The following is an 18,328-nucleotide window of genomic DNA, read 5'->3' as shown; positions in this document are numbered from 1 at the left end:
TCACACACGCGGGTATTGAACCAGTGCCAGCCTGGCACAGGACGTGCTGGGAAGGCTTGGAGGGGTGCTAGGACAAATGGGACTTATGCTCTGCACTTTTGGTCAGCTTTTTTTGTACTGAAGCCCTCATTTCAAGGGCAAAAAAAAAAAAAGAAAGGAAAGCAACACAAAAGTGTCTTTTTGCAAGCTTTTGTTTACCAGGCAGTGTTGATGCATGAGAAATAGTTGGCTCTGTAAACACAAGGATCTAGGGTGGGGAACAAGTAGTGCAACCTCAGCGTATGGCAGAAGCCCGGTGGCAAAAGGAGATTGTGAGAAGGGATTTGAACTGCGTGGGATGTAGGAGGATTTGGTGAGGGGTGTGTTTTCAGTTCCCAAAACAATATTTGTGAGGAACATCTTTAACCTTTCAGACAGCCTGTAGGTTCTGAGTTGCTCGAACCACAAGTCCCAGGCTGTGCTCTTTCCAGTTGTTTTATTTCAAGTTCCACTCAATCTGTCCATGAGGGAGGGAAACAAGCAGCTGTCTGCAATGCTGGGCTCCACAGACTGGTTTTAGTGAGTGGGCACGGCTGCTCCCTCTGCCCATAAAGCCAACTGCCTCTGGCACAGTGAGGATGGCTGGAGGAGGCTACGTGCGCAGGCACTTGGGTGGCTCTGCCCTGTGCTCCATCTTCTGACTGCTTAGGCATTTTTGTGGGATCTGGTATTGATTTGCCCTTTGTGTCTCCCTGGAATTAGTCTGGCATAGCTTGTTTTTGAGGCAGCCTGCAGATAGTGCACCATGGAATCTGGTGCACCTTCTCCTCCTGAATGATGCGCAAGGAGCGCTTTGCAGTACGTTTGGTGGGAGTTGCCCAGCTCTATTTGCTCCCCACGAGCTGCCTAAAAAGCCGTAGGTAGGAATTATACCCGCTTCACTGCCCAAACTCCTGATGCTGAAAGCTGTCGATTAGGAACAGATGCTTTACAGCTTCAGCGCTTGCACATCTATCACTTCAGTGATTCAGGGCAGCTGGGTGACGTGTACCAAACCCAAGCTGTTAGGATCTGCTGGGTAGTTCTTAGGGAGCACTTCCATCAGCTTTTTAACTACCGTATGCCAGCTACGCTTGTACTGGTAGGAAAGAGAAGTGGGAAAAATCTGGGTATGTTATTTTCTCAGCAGAAATATTCCTTAGCCAAAGCCCGATGAAGGTAAATACCTGCCAAATTCTGAAATTAAAGCCAGTGCCAAGTGTGAGGTCTGAGTGCTGTGATTCTGATCCCGGAGCAGTTCACCAACCTGTCATCCCACTAAACATGGAGAGGAATGAGAGGAGTTCCCACTTTCTGGGCTAAACCCATTCTCAGATACCAGCTTTTTGAGAAAAGCCCTGCGGCACCGGGCGAGCAAGGGCAGGAGGCTGGCAGGTAGGCTGGATTCTTTGGGGATTTGGAAAATAGGTCAGTGCTCTGTAAATATGTTGGCAGTCCTGGCTGGAGGAGATGCTGGAGCTGACAGAAGAGGGAGATGTCGCTCGGTGCGCTGCTTGGCTTGATGACGAAGGCAAGGGGAAATCTGGGACTCCTGGCACAGCTTTCAGGTGCATAGGAAGGAGTGATCCCTGACTGATAGTGGATCTATGATAACGTTTGGCTGGGAGGTTGGGTTTATTACACCAATGTAGAGCCATTGTGCCCCTAAAATCTTACTATATTGATTAAAAACACTCCTGATAAAGAGATGGCCGTAGCCTCTGGAGGTAGTGCAGCTGGCTGCTGTGCGTGAAGGCAGCTGAATGCTTGGCTCCGGTCCCTTCTGGATGGAGCTGGAGCAGTCTTTGTGGAAGCAGGAGGCTGTTCCCTTCCCTGTAACGGGAAAAATGAGCTCAGAGGTGTTGCTGGGTGGAGTGGGATTTCTGACACTGCTGCGAATAATGTACACCTCTTACTTAAGTGCCCGAGAGGCAGACTTCAAAGGCAATCTGCTGAGGCTGGAATTAGTTGGGGTCTCGATGGGTGTCTTGCTGCGGAGAAGCGGCTGGATATGCTGTGTGTTAATTTGCTGTTGCTGAAGGGGGTGAATGAACCTGCCTGTTTTGGGGGTAGTTCTGGGTGCTTAATTCTTTCCTCATTGTTCATTTGATGTATCCTTGCCCTTTAAAAGCGAGTTGCTGGGTTTATTGCCTGTGCTTTGATGCAAAAGACCTTGACTACTTTGAATAGCCCCAGGAGATACCAGCCTTGGCATGACTTCTGCATCAGCAGCATTTCTCTCGCTAGCTTCTTATCAGGCTTCACTCCCTGCTCGCTGAACTCTACCCAGCATATGCTGCAAGGTCATACAGGGAGGGGTTACCAAATCCCCCAGAAGATCAGCCCATGGGATGGACCCAAGGGGGTTTGTTGGCTCCATGTTCAAGGTCTGGTGCTATGGAATTTATTCAGCATCTTCACATAATGACTTTCTTCTGCAGTTTATAAAAGATTCATGGTGAGCAAGCAAACTAAAAAAAGCACTTCTTGTGTTGTCTCTTCTGGTTTAGTTACCTAAATGACTTGGATAGAATATCCCAGCCGACCTATATTCCGACTCAGCAGGATGTGCTGCGGACCAGAGTTAAGACTACGGGCATTGTGGAAACTCACTTCACCTTCAAAGACCTGTACTTCAAGTAAGTGAAGGGCAGCACGTGTCCCTGGGGACTGCGGGCATGTCTTCAGTGCCTGGTGGTGGTGTTAGCTCCCACACCTGCACTGTACCACCTCTCACCCTGTCCTCCTCACCTCCGTTACACTCCCTCTCTACTGGCATTGCTCACTGGAGATACCGGTTTGATATTTATTTGCCTTCTTCTGTTCTTTTCAGCTGCTTTTATGTTGGAATCACAGACACAGGTACTGGCTGCTTGCTTAGAGGATCACAAAAGTATACTAAAAGGACGCTGACTCCTGGGTTTTGAGTTTGAATTTAACCCCTTCCTTTGAGCAGGAGATAAGAGCTCTCATCACAGTCAATCTCGGCTCCAGCCTGCATGGTGTTCTCCTCGAAGCTGTAGATGACTGCTGACTGACGCTGTGGAGCACAAATGGGGCATGCAGGAAGCGTGCTGGGCCTGGCTGCCTTTGTGTGAGATGACAGAGGATGGGCCTTCCCTGCCCTCCCTGCCTCTGAAATTTGGTCCTGGCAGGGTTTGGGTATCCAGCCTGACCTTGGCAGTGTCCCTTTGCGTATCACTAATCGAGCTCCCTGTAACCCTTGTAGCAGCTGCTAGCCTGTGGCTTAGCTCTCCTCCCTGCTGTTGGACTGCTCCTTAGAAAACCCTCGCTTTGGATCCCAGACTTACTCATGATAAACAGCCTCATGGAGTGGGCATTCCTGTCTCCTACCTAAGAAGTAGGAAAATGCAGTGCTGGTATCCTAGGCGAGTTCCCTCCATCTGTGACAGCATCTTCAAGTCTTCGTTGCTCAGAGCCTTTAAATAGGCATTTGTTTGCTTATTTGTAGCTTGTTTGTAAACAGTTTGAAAGACCTATAGCGAAAATCCAAGTGTTGCTTACAGAATCAGATTTGTTTGCACGCTTTTTGGGGGAGAACAGTAACGTTTTGGCTTCTGAACTGTCTTCACTTATGAACCATTATAACAAAATTGCCTAAACACTTTGCATCACTGAGCTATTTACATGGCTTCTGGTTCATCCAGGGAGCAACTTGTCTTCTGTCATGATGTATTAGGAATAGCATTACCAACTCTAGTGTGTGGTGCTCTCTTAAAAATCATCATGTCTCACTAATGGGAGAATGAGCCGGAGGTAGCGGGTACATTCCGTTTGATCGTTTTAACCCTTCTAAAGTGTGATGGCTGAGTCCTCAGAGGTGTGCCTTCCTGGTGCAAGGAGGGGAATTGCTTTTCCCCCGGCCTGCCTGGAGTCATTGATCATGTGCAGAGCCCGAGACACAAGGTGTCTCATCTCAGAGAGATTTGCTTCAAGAAGGAGAGCATTTATACATCTTAAAGCCTGGAGCTGCCATCTTTTCCGCAGTGGAAGCCTTGATGTTAAATCTCAGACATTAATAACAGGCTGAGGGAGCCTGAGTGTTGCTATGACTCGAATTTGGATTAGCTTGGTGAAGCAGAGTTGTCAGGGATGCTATTCCTTTCCAGATGTCTCCACACTAACAGCAGAGGGTGATGGCAGGTGACACGAGCTGTATCCGCACAGAGGTTTTCGTCTTCCCTCTTGCAGCCCACAAGGATGGTTTACCTTAAAGAGAAGATTGGAGTTAGCTGAAGGGCACTTCTGGCATCGTGACATTGCATTGCTTTTGGCTCACCTTGGGCAGTTTCTCTTTTGCCCACCTGTTTGCTCAGGTCACGAATGAATGCTGATTATTTTCATAGCCCTTGCATATGGACTTGTATCTGACTTGATTTCATTCATAAGACAGTCCATCAGAATATCCTGGGCAATCCTGCTTCTTATTGAAGCATTTTGGTGAGCAGGGGGGTGTAACTGTCCAAGGCATTGGTATCTTTTTATTGCCAGAAATTCCATAAGCAGCTCTGAAGCCTTTAAACCTTAGTAGCTCACAGGTATGCATTCTTCTTTTAACATCTGAAGCTGTTTCTTAACCCCATTAGTTCTTTTCCGGATCCCAGTAGTAGTAGGTGGTGTATTCTAGATAATCCTTTGTCAGAGGCAGAGTAAATTAACTGGAAGAGCTGACTGTGAGGAGGTGCTTGGAGTCCAGTCAAGCAAATGGATTGTTGCTAAGGAAATAGGAGACAGAACAAAATAAGCCTGCCCTGGTGAATCAGCAAACTTCTGGGTAGCAACGTAGGTAATGTCTGATTCTTCCTGATGAAATGGCTCCAAAGAAAACAACTTTAGAACCAGTGGGTCCTCTCCTGACGAAGGGAGGGCTTGGAGTTGTTGCCTTTGACAGAGGGCTGTATACCTGTTTTCCCCTAAAGCCCGCTTGTGTGAAGTCTTAGTAGATCCTCCTCCATCCCCTGTAAACAAGTGTGGTGGCCAGGCAGAGAAGTCTCCATAGCTTCTGAGATGGTTCTTCTGCCTCTCCTAGGATGTTTGATGTCGGTGGCCAACGGTCAGAGCGGAAGAAGTGGATCCACTGCTTTGAAGGCGTGACAGCAATTATTTTCTGTGTGGCCCTCAGCGATTATGACCTTGTCTTGGCAGAAGACGAGGAGATGGTACGTTATGGAGGAGTTACCCGTGCTGGGATAAGGGAGGTGGAATGGTGGAGCGGGCGTGTTTCTGGCTTGCTCCTCTTGTTGCACTTGTTCCAGGGCTGTGAGATAAGCACTTCCTTGCAGCAGCCTGCAGTATCTTGTCCCGAAGCTGATAGCCGTAAGGTGTAAATGAGATTTTTCTCCAGGCTTTGGTCACAGTGAGGTGCCTTGAATTGTTCCTTCAGATGTGAGTACCTCTGTGGAGGAACAAACATCCCAAGGGAGTTATGGAGCGAGGAGGTGACCTGGTACCTACACAGGGTTGTGCCTCTGCTCTTCCTGATGAAGTGGCAGTGAGGATGTGTCAGGGACACAGACTCTTCAGTCTGGCTTATCTCTCCCCCTGCCTGGCCACCCCTCATAACTCTGGAATGAGGCATCACCCTTCCCATTTTGTTTTACAGAACCGGATGCATGAGAGTATGAAACTGTTTGACAGCATTTGTAACAACAAATGGTTTACAGACACATCCATCATTCTCTTCTTGAACAAGAAAGACCTGTTTGAGGAGAAAATCAAGAAAAGCCCACTGACCATCTGCTATCCTGAGTACACAGGTAAGGCTGGGCTCACAGAGCTGTTTTCTTTGTTGCCAGTGCCAGGAATGAGTCAAAACCTATACAGTCCAAGGTTACTTAAAAGCTTATCTTTTCCCCTATTCACCTAAATCCGTCTCTTGGGCAGCATTGGGCCTGTCCAGTGAGCTGGTAGCTCTTTTCCTCAGAAAAGATGTGGTTGTGCATGGCTGTGGTTTGGAACAGCCTTTATCCATGAGTTTTACGACCTGGAGTATTGCAAAGTATTGCAAAGGCAAATCACTCTGCCTTTTCCATGCTTTAAATGAAAATATTGACCTAATAACTTCTGTTTTGGAGGCTGTGAAGCTTAGCCCTGTGTTGGATCTGGCATTGCCCACCCTGCTGTGCCAGTGTTTCAGCCTGTTTTGCAGTTCTTCCCTTCCGTGACCTGCGCTGGGCATGGTGCTTCACTGCCTTTTGGAACAGTTCTTCCTTCAAACCCACTTATTCCTGTCGCTTGTTTCTCTTCTGACATGACAGTGTGTTTCTAGCAGGAAGCATCGTTGTAGCCAGCATTCCCACCTCACCATCTCTGGGCAGGAAGCAGTGTGTGAGCTGCCAGAGCGATGACTTGTCCAAGGTCACTGACCACAAGCTGGGAATAGACTTCTGATTTACCAGAAGGGGTTAATGGTGGATTTGGATTTGTAGCTGGATAAAGCAGATGGTTGCAAGCAGCTTAATATGTGCTTAAAAGATCTCTCTGCTGTGAACTGTTGGCCAAAGTGAAGGATCGTGTCTTTTTCAGGCTCCAACACGTACGAGGAAGCAGCTGCCTACATCCAGTGTCAGTTTGAAGATCTGAACCGGAGAAAAGACACCAAGGAGATCTACACGCACTTCACCTGTGCCACTGACACCAAGAACGTGCAGTTTGTGTTTGATGCTGTTACAGATGTTATCATTAAAAACAACCTGAAGGAATGCGGCCTCTATTGAGGAGGAAGGGGCGTGGGAAGGAGGTAAAGCTGAGCTGCTCGGCTCTTGTAGCATTAAGGCGTTGCGCACCGGCTCGGGCTGGCTCTGCCTTGCACCTCGCTAATGCTCAGTGTTTCCTTTTCAGCTTTTATGATGTGAACCAGAGTCTTTGCTGCCTCGCGGGGCCAGCTGCAAGCATGAACAGGACCAGGGAAATGAAAACAGCATGCAGAATCGTTGCATTCTTTAGCACAATCCTCTGTCTTAGGGACCTTTTTATTGATATGGGATGTTGAGGTTAGGTCAAGGTGGGACAACTGTTAGTGTGACTCGATCATCCTGGCATCGTTTGGATGGCGTGATCGCAAATGTGTACAGCTGTTGTGGAGTTGAGGTGCTGGATTCCAGACCTTCAATATGTAGCTTTCTCTCTTTCTTTGGTTAACAAGCCACCACTAGTCTGTTTTTAAGGTATTTTCCATCAAGAAAACTGTTAACTTTACTAAATTTTATTTCTTTATTTGCAAACGAATCTTGTTTTAAAAATAATAAAATGACAAAAAAAAAAAATAAATCACTTAACTATGCACATGTGACCAGATCATGCAGAAAGTATTCCTCTTAGCAGGAACTCTTTGTTTTTAACACTTGGTATGGTCAGGATTTAATATTTCTGCAACTACTTAAAGGATCCTTAGAGCTCTTACGGCGATAGCTTTGGCTTTTTCTGATGTGAAATTTGTTACCACCCTGCTACCCCAGGGCTTTTGAAAGGAGCTCCTGCAGCAGGATAAGCGAGTCTTCATAGCTTACGGTTAGGGGTGGAGCTGGTTTATGCCACATCAAGAGTCATTCTGCGTGGTAAGCATAAAGGCAGCTTCACAGTGAGCGTGCACCCGGGCTGCGTTACCCGTGAGATGCTGAGCTCCAACCCGGATGGGCAACGGCGTGCGACTACAGAGCTTCGTGAGCAACCGCTGAGGTTCCTGTGCAGTTTGGTCTGAACCGGTGGGTGGGTTTGTAAAGGGTGCACCTCGTTCTGCATTTACCATGGCCTTTTCTGTTCCAAGACTCCCAAACTGTATTGACGAGCATGCCTTTACTTTGTATATGTGGTGCCAAATTCTTGTTTGCCATTGTTTTTACTGTAGTAACGTTCATAACTTGTCAGGACATTCCTTTGCTGAACCATTGCCTTGAGACTCTTTCCCAGTTTGTCATGTGTACAGTTTCGATCTGTTATAGTTGTTGGCAGTATTAAAATGGTGAGTTAACGGTTTAACCTTTTCTCTAGTTTACTCTTCATTTTTCCGGGAGCGTTTCTCCCTTTTGGTGCTTTGCTGGACAAGGAAGGTAAGTGGTTTCATGGGAAAGGCGTGTAATTAGTGGATCAGGAAAGTTCCTTTTGCTTTATCATATGCGACTGCTGGTGGTGTCTGTGCTGCCAGTTCTGCTGCTCCCAAGGACTTGGGTTGTGCTGGCACAGATGGAGACCGGCAGGCATCCAGCTCATCATCGGGATTATTGGCAGATGGGTAGTTTACTGCTTCTTTATAGCACAAGTCTCACTGCCTCTTCAACCTGATAGGAAAACAACTGCTCTGGATCATAGAATCATGAATGATTTGAGGTGGAAGGGACCTCAAAGCCCATCCAGTCCCACCCTCTGCCACGGGCAGGAACACCTCCCACTGGATCAGGGGCTCCAAGAACCATCCAACCTGGCCTGGAACCCCTCCAGGGATGGGGCAGCCACCACTGCTCTGGGCAACCTGGGCCAGGGCCTCCCCACCCTCACAGGAAAACATTTCTTCCTAAGATCTCATTTCAATCTCTCCTCTTTCAGTTGGAAACCATTCCCCCTTGTCCTATCCCTGCCCTCCCTGATGCAGAGCCCCTCCCCAGCTCCAGCTTTCTTGGAGCCTCTTTCAGTACTGGAAGCTGCCCTAAGGTCTCCCTGGAGCCTTCTCTTCTCGGGGCTGAACAACTCCAACTCTCCCCATCGCCTGGCTTTGTATGGGAGGTGCTCCAGCTGTCAGATCATCTCCATGGCCTCCTCTAGACTCATTCCAACAGCTCATTGATGCTGTTGGGTGATGTAGATGCAGGCACTGGCTCAGAAATACAGAATGAAACCCCCAGGGATGCTGTGAACAGGCACCCTATGATGTCTTCTGGCTGTCCAATGGGCAGCACTGCCCAGCAGCCACCGAGAGCGTGTTTCTGCTCTGGAAATGCTTTCCCAGCTTGCCTGGAGCTCTGCCTGCGTGGGAAATTCCTCTGTAGCCCTGAGGCATTGCTATGGCTTCACATTAACACACGGTATAGCTCTCAAGTGGATCCTGACACCAGCGGCCCAGCCCTGCAGGGGTCCAAGTGCAGAATTTGTCCTTCCTATGTTGGGAGGGGACTTTGTCTGGGAAGGTTTCTTGGTTGGTGGCACCTGTGCCTCCATTCCCTCCTGGGTGCCTGGCAGGTTAGTGGTGTCCCCGCTCCGCTGCGCGTTGGCACCAGTTGATCTCGGTGGGAAATCCATGTGTGCACCCAGTATGGAGTGAGTGTAAAGTATTCCTTGCTCCAAGCTCCTGGACACAGGCACAGGGCTTGCGAACAGTCCTTGCAGAGAAACCAGAGCACGAGAAACCATAGGCACCGTGTCTTGCATATTTCTTTATTGTGTTTTCCTATAGTTGAAGGAAGCTGTGTTGGGGATCGCTGCAGTGAACACTGAGCGGATACAGGGATGGCTACAGTACCAGCATCAATTTATTTACAAACAGTAAAGAGCAAATACAGCTCTAAATAGCAGAATAAGAATCTTTTGAGTAACCATTTCCTCTTTATCCAACCCATTCCCTTCTTGTAGCTGTGATGGCCTTCCCAGCCCCGACTGTGGGTGCTCCTGCCTCTGCTTCCCCACCCTCAGCTCCAACCTGGACACTCCTAGGACACCAACTCCCCCCGCTCCTTTCTCCTACCAACCCGCCGAGGTTGGTTCCCAGGAGCGACACGTAGGTGACCCAACCTCCCCCTTCCCCAGAACCTCCTGCTCTCATTAATTCAGCTTTGATAAAGGGAAGAAAACAGCTGCCGAGGAAGAGGAAGGGGGAGTCCCTTTCCCAGCGATGCTGCTGGCGCTTCCCAGTGCAGCGGGCAGGGACTGGAGGAGGGAAGGGGTGTGGGTAGCGGCTCAACATGCACTTTTCCAGCTGGTGCGCTCTTTGCTGTCAAACCACTTCAGATCTCACTTCTCAACACTGCCTTTCGTGCGCTGCAGGGTGCAGGGGGGTTCTTGCTTTTCAGAAAAAGAGGAAATGGCCACAAAAGGGAGCAGGAAGTTCAGCTTCAGCCCCTTCCTCGTCTGGGCTTGGAAGGAGGTGGCTGGGGGTCCGAGGAACATGGATTTTTGGTTCATCCTTTTGGCTCTGCTCAGCAGAACGGTGATGTGAAAGTGAAGTCCTTTCCTCTTCTAGCAGGAAGGGAAAAAAAGAAAGGTGAAACACTGTCAAACAATGCTGTCAAACAACCCAGTTGAGGTTGTGATGGTGCAGGAAGGGTGGGTTTACAGAAACAACTTCGCATTGCATCACACGCAGCGATGTAAAAAAAAATGAATTGGCCTAAATGCTCTGAGCCAGGCAGGGGTAAAAAGGCAGGAGGAGCCTTGCACCGAGTATTCCCTTGCTGATCAACCCTTGCAGTTTTCGCTGCTGCCTGCAGCCCCAGGAGAAGGCAGAGCCTCTCTGCCCACCGCCTTGGCACAGGGTCTGCGTTTCCCTCGATGCTGGGAGAGAGGTGGAAGCTGCGAGCACTCCGCTCAGAGCTTTGTTCACAATGCAAAGATGAGCTGGTGGCCAAGGGCTGCAGCCCCTGCCCTGCTGCAGCCAGCAGGGAAGCTGCTCGCCTGCCCGCTTGCTGTCTTTTCTTGCTTTGCTATTAATATTCAGGGACAAGGGAAGCGCCAGAGGTTCCCTGAGAAACACAGCGTTGAAGCTGGTGGCTGGGAGCTGCTCGGAAAGTGGGGAAGAAATTCCCACCGCTTCTCATGCAGGTGGGCAAACGCAGGCGTGAGAATTAGGGTTATAAACCCTAACTAAACCTTTATAGTGGTGAATTAAAAGGCCGGGGAAGCGGAGTGTGGCATGAGATTCCTGCTGCCCTTGGGTCCTGCTCGGGCTCTTCCCATGACCCGGGGCTGGGAAACAGCAACCCAGGCAGCACCGGTGCTGCTGTTGTGGCAACAGGAGGCCCTGCAATGAAACGGTTTGATCTTGCTCAGGTGGGTAATCCGGGCTGTAATCTGCTGTTTTCATCTCTCTCCGCATGCAAAGGTGGGAAGCAGCCAGACAAAACAAGCGCAAAAGAATCATAGAATGCTTTGGTTGGAAGGGACCTTAAAGATTAGCCAGTTCCAAACCCCCTGCCAAGAGCAGGGACACCTCCCACTGGATCAGCTACGGCAAAGCCCCATCCAACCAACCCCTGAGGGATGAGGCAGCCACAACTTCCCTGGGCACCCTGGGCCAGTGGCTTTGGGGGGGGCCACTGGGGAAGGGAACCAACCCCCCTGGAGCTCTGCAGGGTGGCGCCGACCACCCCTTGGGGCTGGTGGGATCCCAACCCCCCTGTTCCTCCCATTCCCAGCACATCCTCACCTTCCCTGTTCTCCAGAACATGTTTGATGATAAATCCTGGAAGAACCCCCATCCCATTGCCCTGCGGAGCAGGATGGAGCTGCCTCTGCCCCATCTTCATCCCCCTCCCCTCCTCCAGCCCTTATTTCGGGGATTAAATAACCGTTTCTTGAGTACCTGCCACCCAGCTGCTCAGAAGAGGCCGCAGTCCTTGAGGTTCTCTTTGATGATGACATCCGTGACAGCGTCAAAGACGAATTTGACGTTCTGTGTGTCTGTGGCACAGGTCATGTGGCTGTAGATCTCCTTCACGTCCTTTCGCATGTTGAGATCAAGGAACTGGGTCTTGATGTAATTTCCTGCGTCTTCAAATGTGTTGGGACCTGTGGAAGGAGGAAACGATGATGCTGCTGAGCAGAGATGACTGTCAGAGCCGGGTGAGGACCAGGGGATGCTTAAGGCTGGTTTTTAAGAGCCAGATCTGAAATCTCCCTCCAGCGAAGGAAAATGAGGAGGAGAAGGGCTGGGTGGCAGCGGCACTTAGCCAAATTATTTTAGAAAGCACCATTTTATCCTATTTCGATCCTTCCAAATCCTTTCCCAAGGCCACATCTGTCCTCTCCTCCGCTCCTACCTCCAGCGACTTGACCCGATCGCAGCACAACCCAAACCTGCATTGCGGTGCCTCTGTTGGGACCACACAGTTCCTCACTGGAGACGGTGGTTTGGGGCTTTCGAGAAGGGGAAACGAACCCACTCACCGTCGTACTCTGGGAAGCAAATGCTGAGATGGACCTTCTTGATCTTTTCCTCGAAAAGGTCCTTCTTGTTGAGGAAGAGGATGATGGATGTGGCGGCGAAGAACTTGTGGTTGCATATACTGTTGAAAAGGTGCAGGGATTCGTGCATGCGGTTCTGCAAGCAAACGGGCGCGTTGGCACAAAGCAATGATTGAAAAACCACTTTTGGCCACGACAGCCCCCCCAGCCCCTCCATCCCCGAGACGAGAGCCTGGCCCCGTGCTGCCGGGGCTGCTCTTCTTTGCCACAGCAGCAGCAATCAGCTCTGCTGCCTCACCTCTGCCTGCACCAGGTCCCTCTTGCCCATCCAAAAAGCCCCTGTGTTACGGTGCGAGCGACCCGGATAAATCCAGGTGGTGCTCAGGATGGGAGTGGGGTTATTAAGCAGCTCTGGGCAGCTTCTGAGATGGTCAAAAATGAAGGATTACAGTGATGGTGCTGGGAAAATTCTCCAGGGAAGCCTCAGGGTGATTGCTGGAAGGTGCTCAGTGAGGTGTTGAGCTGCCATCCCCATCATCCAGGTCACGCTGTTGGATGCTCTCGCTGAACTGCAGCCCCTGTCTGTTGCCCGCGGCTTCAGAAAGGAGCGGGGAAAAGGAAAAGCTCTGGTTTTAAATCACACATGCAGATTCCAGTTGGCTGCAGGGGCATCCTTGGGAGGAGGAGGGTCCACGCAGTTGGAGCCAAAGTTCTGACCAGGGGCTTTCGCTGCCCTGAAGATAGAAGGTGGCTCTCCCACACCTTTGTACAGCAGCAGGCGGGTTCTTCAGGGATGACAGGGGTGGTTTTGCTCTGTGCAGCCTTCCCATTGCAGCAGCTTTTCTGTCCAGCTTTGGGCTCTGGCCAAATCCTGCCCAGGGAACCATTACAGCCTCTCCTCAGGGCTTCGATGGGAAAGATGCTCTCTCCTTCGCCGCCGTGCTTTACACATGCTGCTGCCCGGCCTTGGCAAGCCTCGGGGGTGATGGATCCTAACCGCAGCCCGGCTTCCAGGAGAAGTGTTTGGAACCCAGAGCACCAGAGAGCATCCATGGGAGCAGCTGCTGCAGGAGATGCCAGCGAGGATGCTTTGTCTCGGGCCTCGAGTCAGGGCAGAAGGTAGGCTGCTTCTGCTCTGCCCATCTTCACCCCTTATTTCTATGGAGAAACGACCTGGTCTGGGGCTGTCGTGTTCCTCTTCACCCTCGAAGCTTCTTTTGCCCTGGTGCCGGAGCAGCAGCTCCGCCGGGATATCCCTCACCGGGCACCAGGCATCCTTCCTCTTGCTGCCGCTTGACCGGAGGACAAACACTGCCGCTTGCCTGACCACACTGGAGGGCACGGTGACGCGAGAGGTGCCTCCTGGAGAGATTTTTCCTTCGTTGGGATCGGTCTGTGTCTCTTCCTCCTCTCCTGCAGCAAGACCGGCTCCTTTGGGTTTGCTCAGGTGCTTTGGCTGCATCTGGAAGTGTTTCCTGGTGGGAGGGTGGCTCTTGGGAGGAGATCAACATTGCGACCTGCTCTGCCCAGGACAGCTTGGAAGGACCAGAGGTTTCCTTGTGGGCAGCAGGGAGGGCAGATCCATGGCTCCATGGCTTGGGTGGCCTTCTTGGCTGCAATTAGGTGGGAGCCAGCTCCATCCTGCATCTCCCACCCCTTCCCCGGATCATCGGACAGCACTGAGTCTCCTCCTCTCACCGTAACCCCCCCAAGCACCCAGCTCCTCTCCCCCTTGGCTGCTGAGCTGTTCCCAGGCACCTCCTGGACCCCAACCCACCACTTCATCGTCCTCCACCAGCACCATGTCGTAGGCGCTCAGCGCCCCGCAGAAGATGATGCAGGTCACGCCCTCGAAGCAGTGAATCCACTTCTTGCGCTCTGATCTCTGCCCTCCCACGTCGAACATCCTGGGGAGGGGACAAGGATGGGGTGGGAAGGTGACACATCTGATCCTGCACGATGGTCCTCAGCACTGTCAGGGATGCAGTGACCCACCATCCTTGGAGCAAGCGGGATTGGTGGTTCCTGGAGCACGAGGCTGACCCCAAACCCTCTCTCCATGTTCAGGCTGGGGGGGATTTATGGGGGTGGGGGCACCCACCCACCTGAAATTCAGGTCTTTGACAGAGAACTTGGTCTCGATGATGCCTGTGGTCTTCACTCGGGATCGCAGTACATCCTGCTCGTTGGGGAGGTACCCGGGGGCCGTGATCCTGTCCAGCTGGTTCAGGTAACTGAGGGTACAGGAGGGGATGTGACCCAGTGCCGAGGGCTGCCCAAGTCTCACCCCACAATGGCATTTTGGGGAGGGTTGGGGGAGCTGATCTTTGCCAAACGATGGGACTCCAAGGCCGTGCTGGAAGAGGACAACTCTCCATGGCCAACTCTCCATGGTCAACTCTCTGTGGCAGCCAGCTCTCTGTGGGACAACTCTACACGAGGACAACTCTTATGTGTGGACAACTCTACACAGGGACAACTCTACAGAGGGACAACTCTAGATGGGGACAACTCTTATGTGTGGACAACTCTACACAGGGACAAATCTACACTGGGACAACTCTACAGAGGGACAACTCTAGATGGGGACAACTCTACAGAGGGACAATTCTACACAGGGACAGCTCTACAAGAGGACAACTCTACACAGGGACAAATCTCATGGGGAGAATTCTACGTGGAGACAACTCTACATGGGGAGGGTTAGAGTTACAGCGAGGCTTAGGGTCAGGGTTTGAGGCTCCCTGTGTAGAGTTGTCCCATGGAGAGTTGTCCATGGAGAGTTGTCCCAGACCCAGCAGTGCCATCACCGGGGGAGCTGAGGGGCTGCAGGGACATTGTGGGGGGCACAGGGGGATTGCAGCCACTCCACCGCTGCGATAGAAGACGGATGGCAGCCCCAAGGTACTCCCAGGAGCAGGGAGGGTACTGATTTTGCCAGGCTGGGGGGGAAATGGCAATGAGCAGCCAGGGGGGTCCCAGGCACAATCCCTGTGTCCCCATCCCGCAGGCAGTGACCCCACTCACTACGCAGCCGAGTCGTTGAGCTGGTACTCGGCAGCTCGGTCGAAGCAAGCCTGCACCCCGCCGTCCTTCCACAGCTTCTTGATGCAGTCGACCAGCTCGGGGGGCATGGTCCCCTCCTCGATGGAGTCGGCCAGGTTGAAGAGCTGCCGGCCATCATCCTGCAAGGAGAACCCTTTGTCATGGCCCCTGTCCCCCAGATGCTCCTGGGACCGGACAGAGAGCACGGGGGACAGCACAGGGCCACTGTGAACCCTCCGGAAGCTCCCTGGCCCCACATCTCCTCAGCCGTGAGGAGATGGGTTTGGGGAGGGGACATGACCGCCCTGACTGACCGCACGGGACGACTCAGCGTAGTCGATGCCCAGGGTGGACATGGCACGGATGATGGCCAGGATGGACTGCAGGATGTTGCCGTAGATGATGGCCTTGAATTCCATGCACTCCTCTGGTGTGTAGCCATCCTGATGGATGATCCTGGAGGGGCACAGCAGCCTCAGCCCTGAGCTCCAGCACCCCGAGGTGCCCCCTCCTTCCCCCCAGCATCACCCCCACCCTGGGAATCAGCAGGATGCCCCAGCGGGACGCCAGGGGGTGAGCGGGGTCCTGACAACCCCGGTCCAAGAGTTGGGCTCGTCCTGGTGGTTCCCCCAATTTGGGTGCCTCGGGCCATACTCACTTCATCTGCTTCACGATGGTACTCTTGCCCGACTCTCCAGCCCCTGGAAAAGGGTGGGAGGACACCTCAGTGCTAGACAGACCACAGGCCTGATACCACAGTGATGGGCACCATGTAAGGACCAGAACCCCTCTCCCCCATCCATCCCCTGTGTCTCCCAGAGCCCGACACCCCTCCCCAGTGCCATTGTCCCCATGCTCCTGTCACCCCCTGCACCCAAGTGCCGGAGCACACCTTGGGGACTCCCAGGGGTGGTGGGGACCCACCGGGCTGCCGTCCCCCGGGGTCCCACACCTCCCGCCCGCTGGTGCTGGCTTCGGGGCTGTAAGCAGCTTAGGGCAACACGGGAAGCTGCTTAGAATTAGGGTGCTAATCGCCTTGACCCCAGCCCCCCCCCACCTGGATAAGCCTCCACCGCTGGTCCCTGCCTCGCGGGGCACCCATGTCTCCCCATGGGGTCACTCTGCTGCCCGAGTTGGGTGGAGGCATCCCCCAAGGGACTGTCCTCCTCTGGCCTGTGCCCAGTGCTGGGATTTTTGGGGTGCTGGTGGCAGGAGCTCCCCACGGTCTCCCTGTCACCCCCAGAACACACCACAGCCTGGCCCTGGTGTGACCCGCTGTCCTGGTCCCTTCCCCACTGCCAAACCATCCCTTCATCTCTGCCGCCCATCTAATTGTCTCCAAGAGCCAACGCCAGCCCTGGGTCCTGCCAGGGACAGTCCTGGAGGACATCCAACTGGTGGGACAACCTCAAGTCATTAATGGCAACTCATTAAGGCTAACAAGTTTCAGTGAAAGAGCTCTTCTTGGGATGAAGAAAAGCAGAGCACAAGTAGCTGATGGGGTTGAGGACTCCCTGCCCCAGCCCCGGTCCTCATCCCCATTCCATCGCCATCTCCATCTCCATCGCCATCCCCATTGCCATCGCCATCCCATTGCCATTGCCATCACCATCTCCATCTCCATCTCCATCGCCATCCCGTCCCATCCCATCCCATCCCATCCCTGTCCTCTCTCCCTGGTTGCTTTTGGCCCTGCCCACCACCACCAGCTGCAGCCCCCCAGCATCATTGGGGTCCCCTGTGCCAGCTGGGGATAGGGGAACATCACCCGCAACCTCCTTGGGGACATCCCCTCCACCCTTACCAAGCAAAAGCAACTTGACTGTCTTGGCCTCTTTATCCGCATCCTCTTGGAGCTTCTTCTCCAGCTCCTTGGACCTCTTGGCCATCTCCTTGTCCTCTGCGCTGGCCCCGCTCCCCATGGCCTCGTCTTCCTCCTCTAACGCCTCGAGCTCCTCTAGGTCCCCGGACTCTTCCAGCTCTCCGTACGGAACGGCGCGCGCACCCCGCGGGCGGGCGTTGAGCGATGGAAGGAGAAAGAGGAGCCCCGAAAGGCTGAGCTGGGTACCGGTCACCCCGATATCGGGGTTGCCCCAAGGCAAGGAGAGCTCGGTGGGTCCTCACGGGCCGGCTGCCCCCTGCTCTCTCCTTTAATTCCCCATGGATAAAGTGATTTTTTGGCCTGTGGGATTTGGGGACCTTTTATCTCGCCATGTGACCCAGGAAATCCAATTAGCCCAAGATGGCAAAGATTAGGGCTCAGGGTGAAAAAAAATAGATAGAGCATCTCGGGAAGGTGGGCACAGGGCTTTACGTAAGGGGCAGGAGTGTGAAACCCCCTCCCGCAGGATGGGGGTTTGGGGGGGGGAGTCCCCCCCAGGATGGGGTTTGAGGGGGGTTTCCATGGGATTGGGGCGCTGGAGGGGCTGTGTCCCCCCGTCTTGCACTGGGGTGGCTTTGGGGATGGAGGCAGCCCCCCTGCAGCCCTCGGATAGGAAATGATGGTGGAGGGGGATTCCTCCTGCAGGGAAAGGGAGATAATTACCCCGGGGGGGAATGACCCCCCCCCACTGCTGCCCTGCTGGAGCCACCCCCCACCCTCCTGCAGCATAAGCTCTTTAATGGGATCGGGCCTTCAGCCTCCTCCTCCTCCTCCTCCTTCTCCTCCCCGGGGCTCAGGAACCGCCCCTCCAGCTCAGCACCCCCTCCCCAGCTCAGCACCCCCTCCCCAGCCCAGCACCCCCTCTCCAGCACAGCACCCCCTCCCCAGCCCAGCACCCCCTCCCCAGTTCAGCACCCCCTCCCCAGCACAACACCCCCTCCCCAGCTCATCACCCCCTCTCCAGCCCAGCACCTCCTCTTCAGCCCAGCACCCCCTCCCCACCTCAGCACCCCCTCTCCACCTCAGCACCCCCTCTCCAGCCCAGCACCCCCTCTCCAGCACAGCACCCTCTCTCCAGCCCATCACTCCTCTCCAGCACAGCACCCCCTCCCAGCACAGCACCCCCTCCCCAGCTCAGCACCCCCTCTCCAGCACAACACCCCCTCCCCAGCTCAGCACCCCCTCTCCAGCACAGCACCCCCTCCCCAGCCCAGCACCCCCTCCCCAGCTCAGCACCCCCTCTCCAGCACAGCA

The 18,328-nt window shown here is 53.3% G+C and overlaps 2 protein-coding genes across 2 annotated transcripts in view; one reads left to right on the top strand and one right to left on the bottom strand.

Moving 5' to 3' along the window:
• The window catches only part of GNAI3 (G protein subunit alpha i3), a 30,620-nt gene extending 23,312 nt beyond the window's left edge, over positions 1–7,308 (top strand). Inside the window, exons 5-9 of the mRNA XM_054087357.1 lie at positions 2,529–2,657; positions 5,069–5,198; positions 5,642–5,795; positions 6,565–6,778; positions 6,880–7,308. Coding sequence (XP_053943332.1) covers positions 2,529–2,657; positions 5,069–5,198; positions 5,642–5,795; positions 6,565–6,755 — 604 coding nt within the window. The 3' untranslated portion in view covers positions 6,756–6,778; positions 6,880–7,308. The remainder of the gene's footprint in view (positions 1–2,528; positions 2,658–5,068; positions 5,199–5,641; positions 5,796–6,564; positions 6,779–6,879) is intronic.
• Positions 7,309–9,392: 2,084 nt separating this feature from the next.
• Positions 9,393–17,612, bottom strand: GNAT2 (G protein subunit alpha transducin 2). Its single transcript, XM_009564334.2, has 9 exons — positions 16,997–17,612; positions 15,851–15,893; positions 15,507–15,648; positions 15,175–15,332; positions 14,253–14,381; positions 13,925–14,054; positions 12,130–12,283; positions 11,546–11,751; positions 9,393–10,203 (listed from the first exon to the last, which is right to left on the bottom strand). The coding sequence occupies exons 1-8, from the start codon at positions 17,112–17,114 to the stop codon at positions 11,561–11,563; spliced, it is 1,065 nt and encodes a 354-aa protein (XP_009562629.1). The 5' UTR covers positions 17,115–17,612; the 3' UTR covers positions 9,393–10,203; positions 11,546–11,560.
• Positions 17,613–18,328: the final 716 nt, after the last annotated feature.

The sequence above is a fragment of the Cuculus canorus genome, chromosome 24, assembly GCF_017976375.1.
Source record: "Cuculus canorus isolate bCucCan1 chromosome 24, bCucCan1.pri, whole genome shotgun sequence".
Classification (NCBI taxonomy): Eukaryota; Metazoa; Chordata; class Aves; order Cuculiformes; family Cuculidae; genus Cuculus; species Cuculus canorus.
This window is presented reverse-complemented; position numbering and strand designations above follow the sequence as displayed.

Bases quoted from the DNA above. Each gene is read 5' to 3' on its own strand.
- GNAT2 (XM_009564334.2), bottom strand. From the start codon at position 17,114: ATGGGGAGCGGGGCCAGCGCAGAGGACAAGGAGATGGCCAAGAGGTCC. The intron at 15,894-16,996 runs GTAAGGGTGGAG...ACCCTTTTCCAG, and splicing joins AGTCAAGTTGCTTTTGCTTG to GGGCTGGAGAGTCGGGCAAG. The intron at 15,333-15,506 runs GTCAGTCAGGGC...TTCTCCTTGCAG, and splicing joins ACGCTGAGTCGTCCCGTGCG to GATGATGGCCGGCAGCTCTT.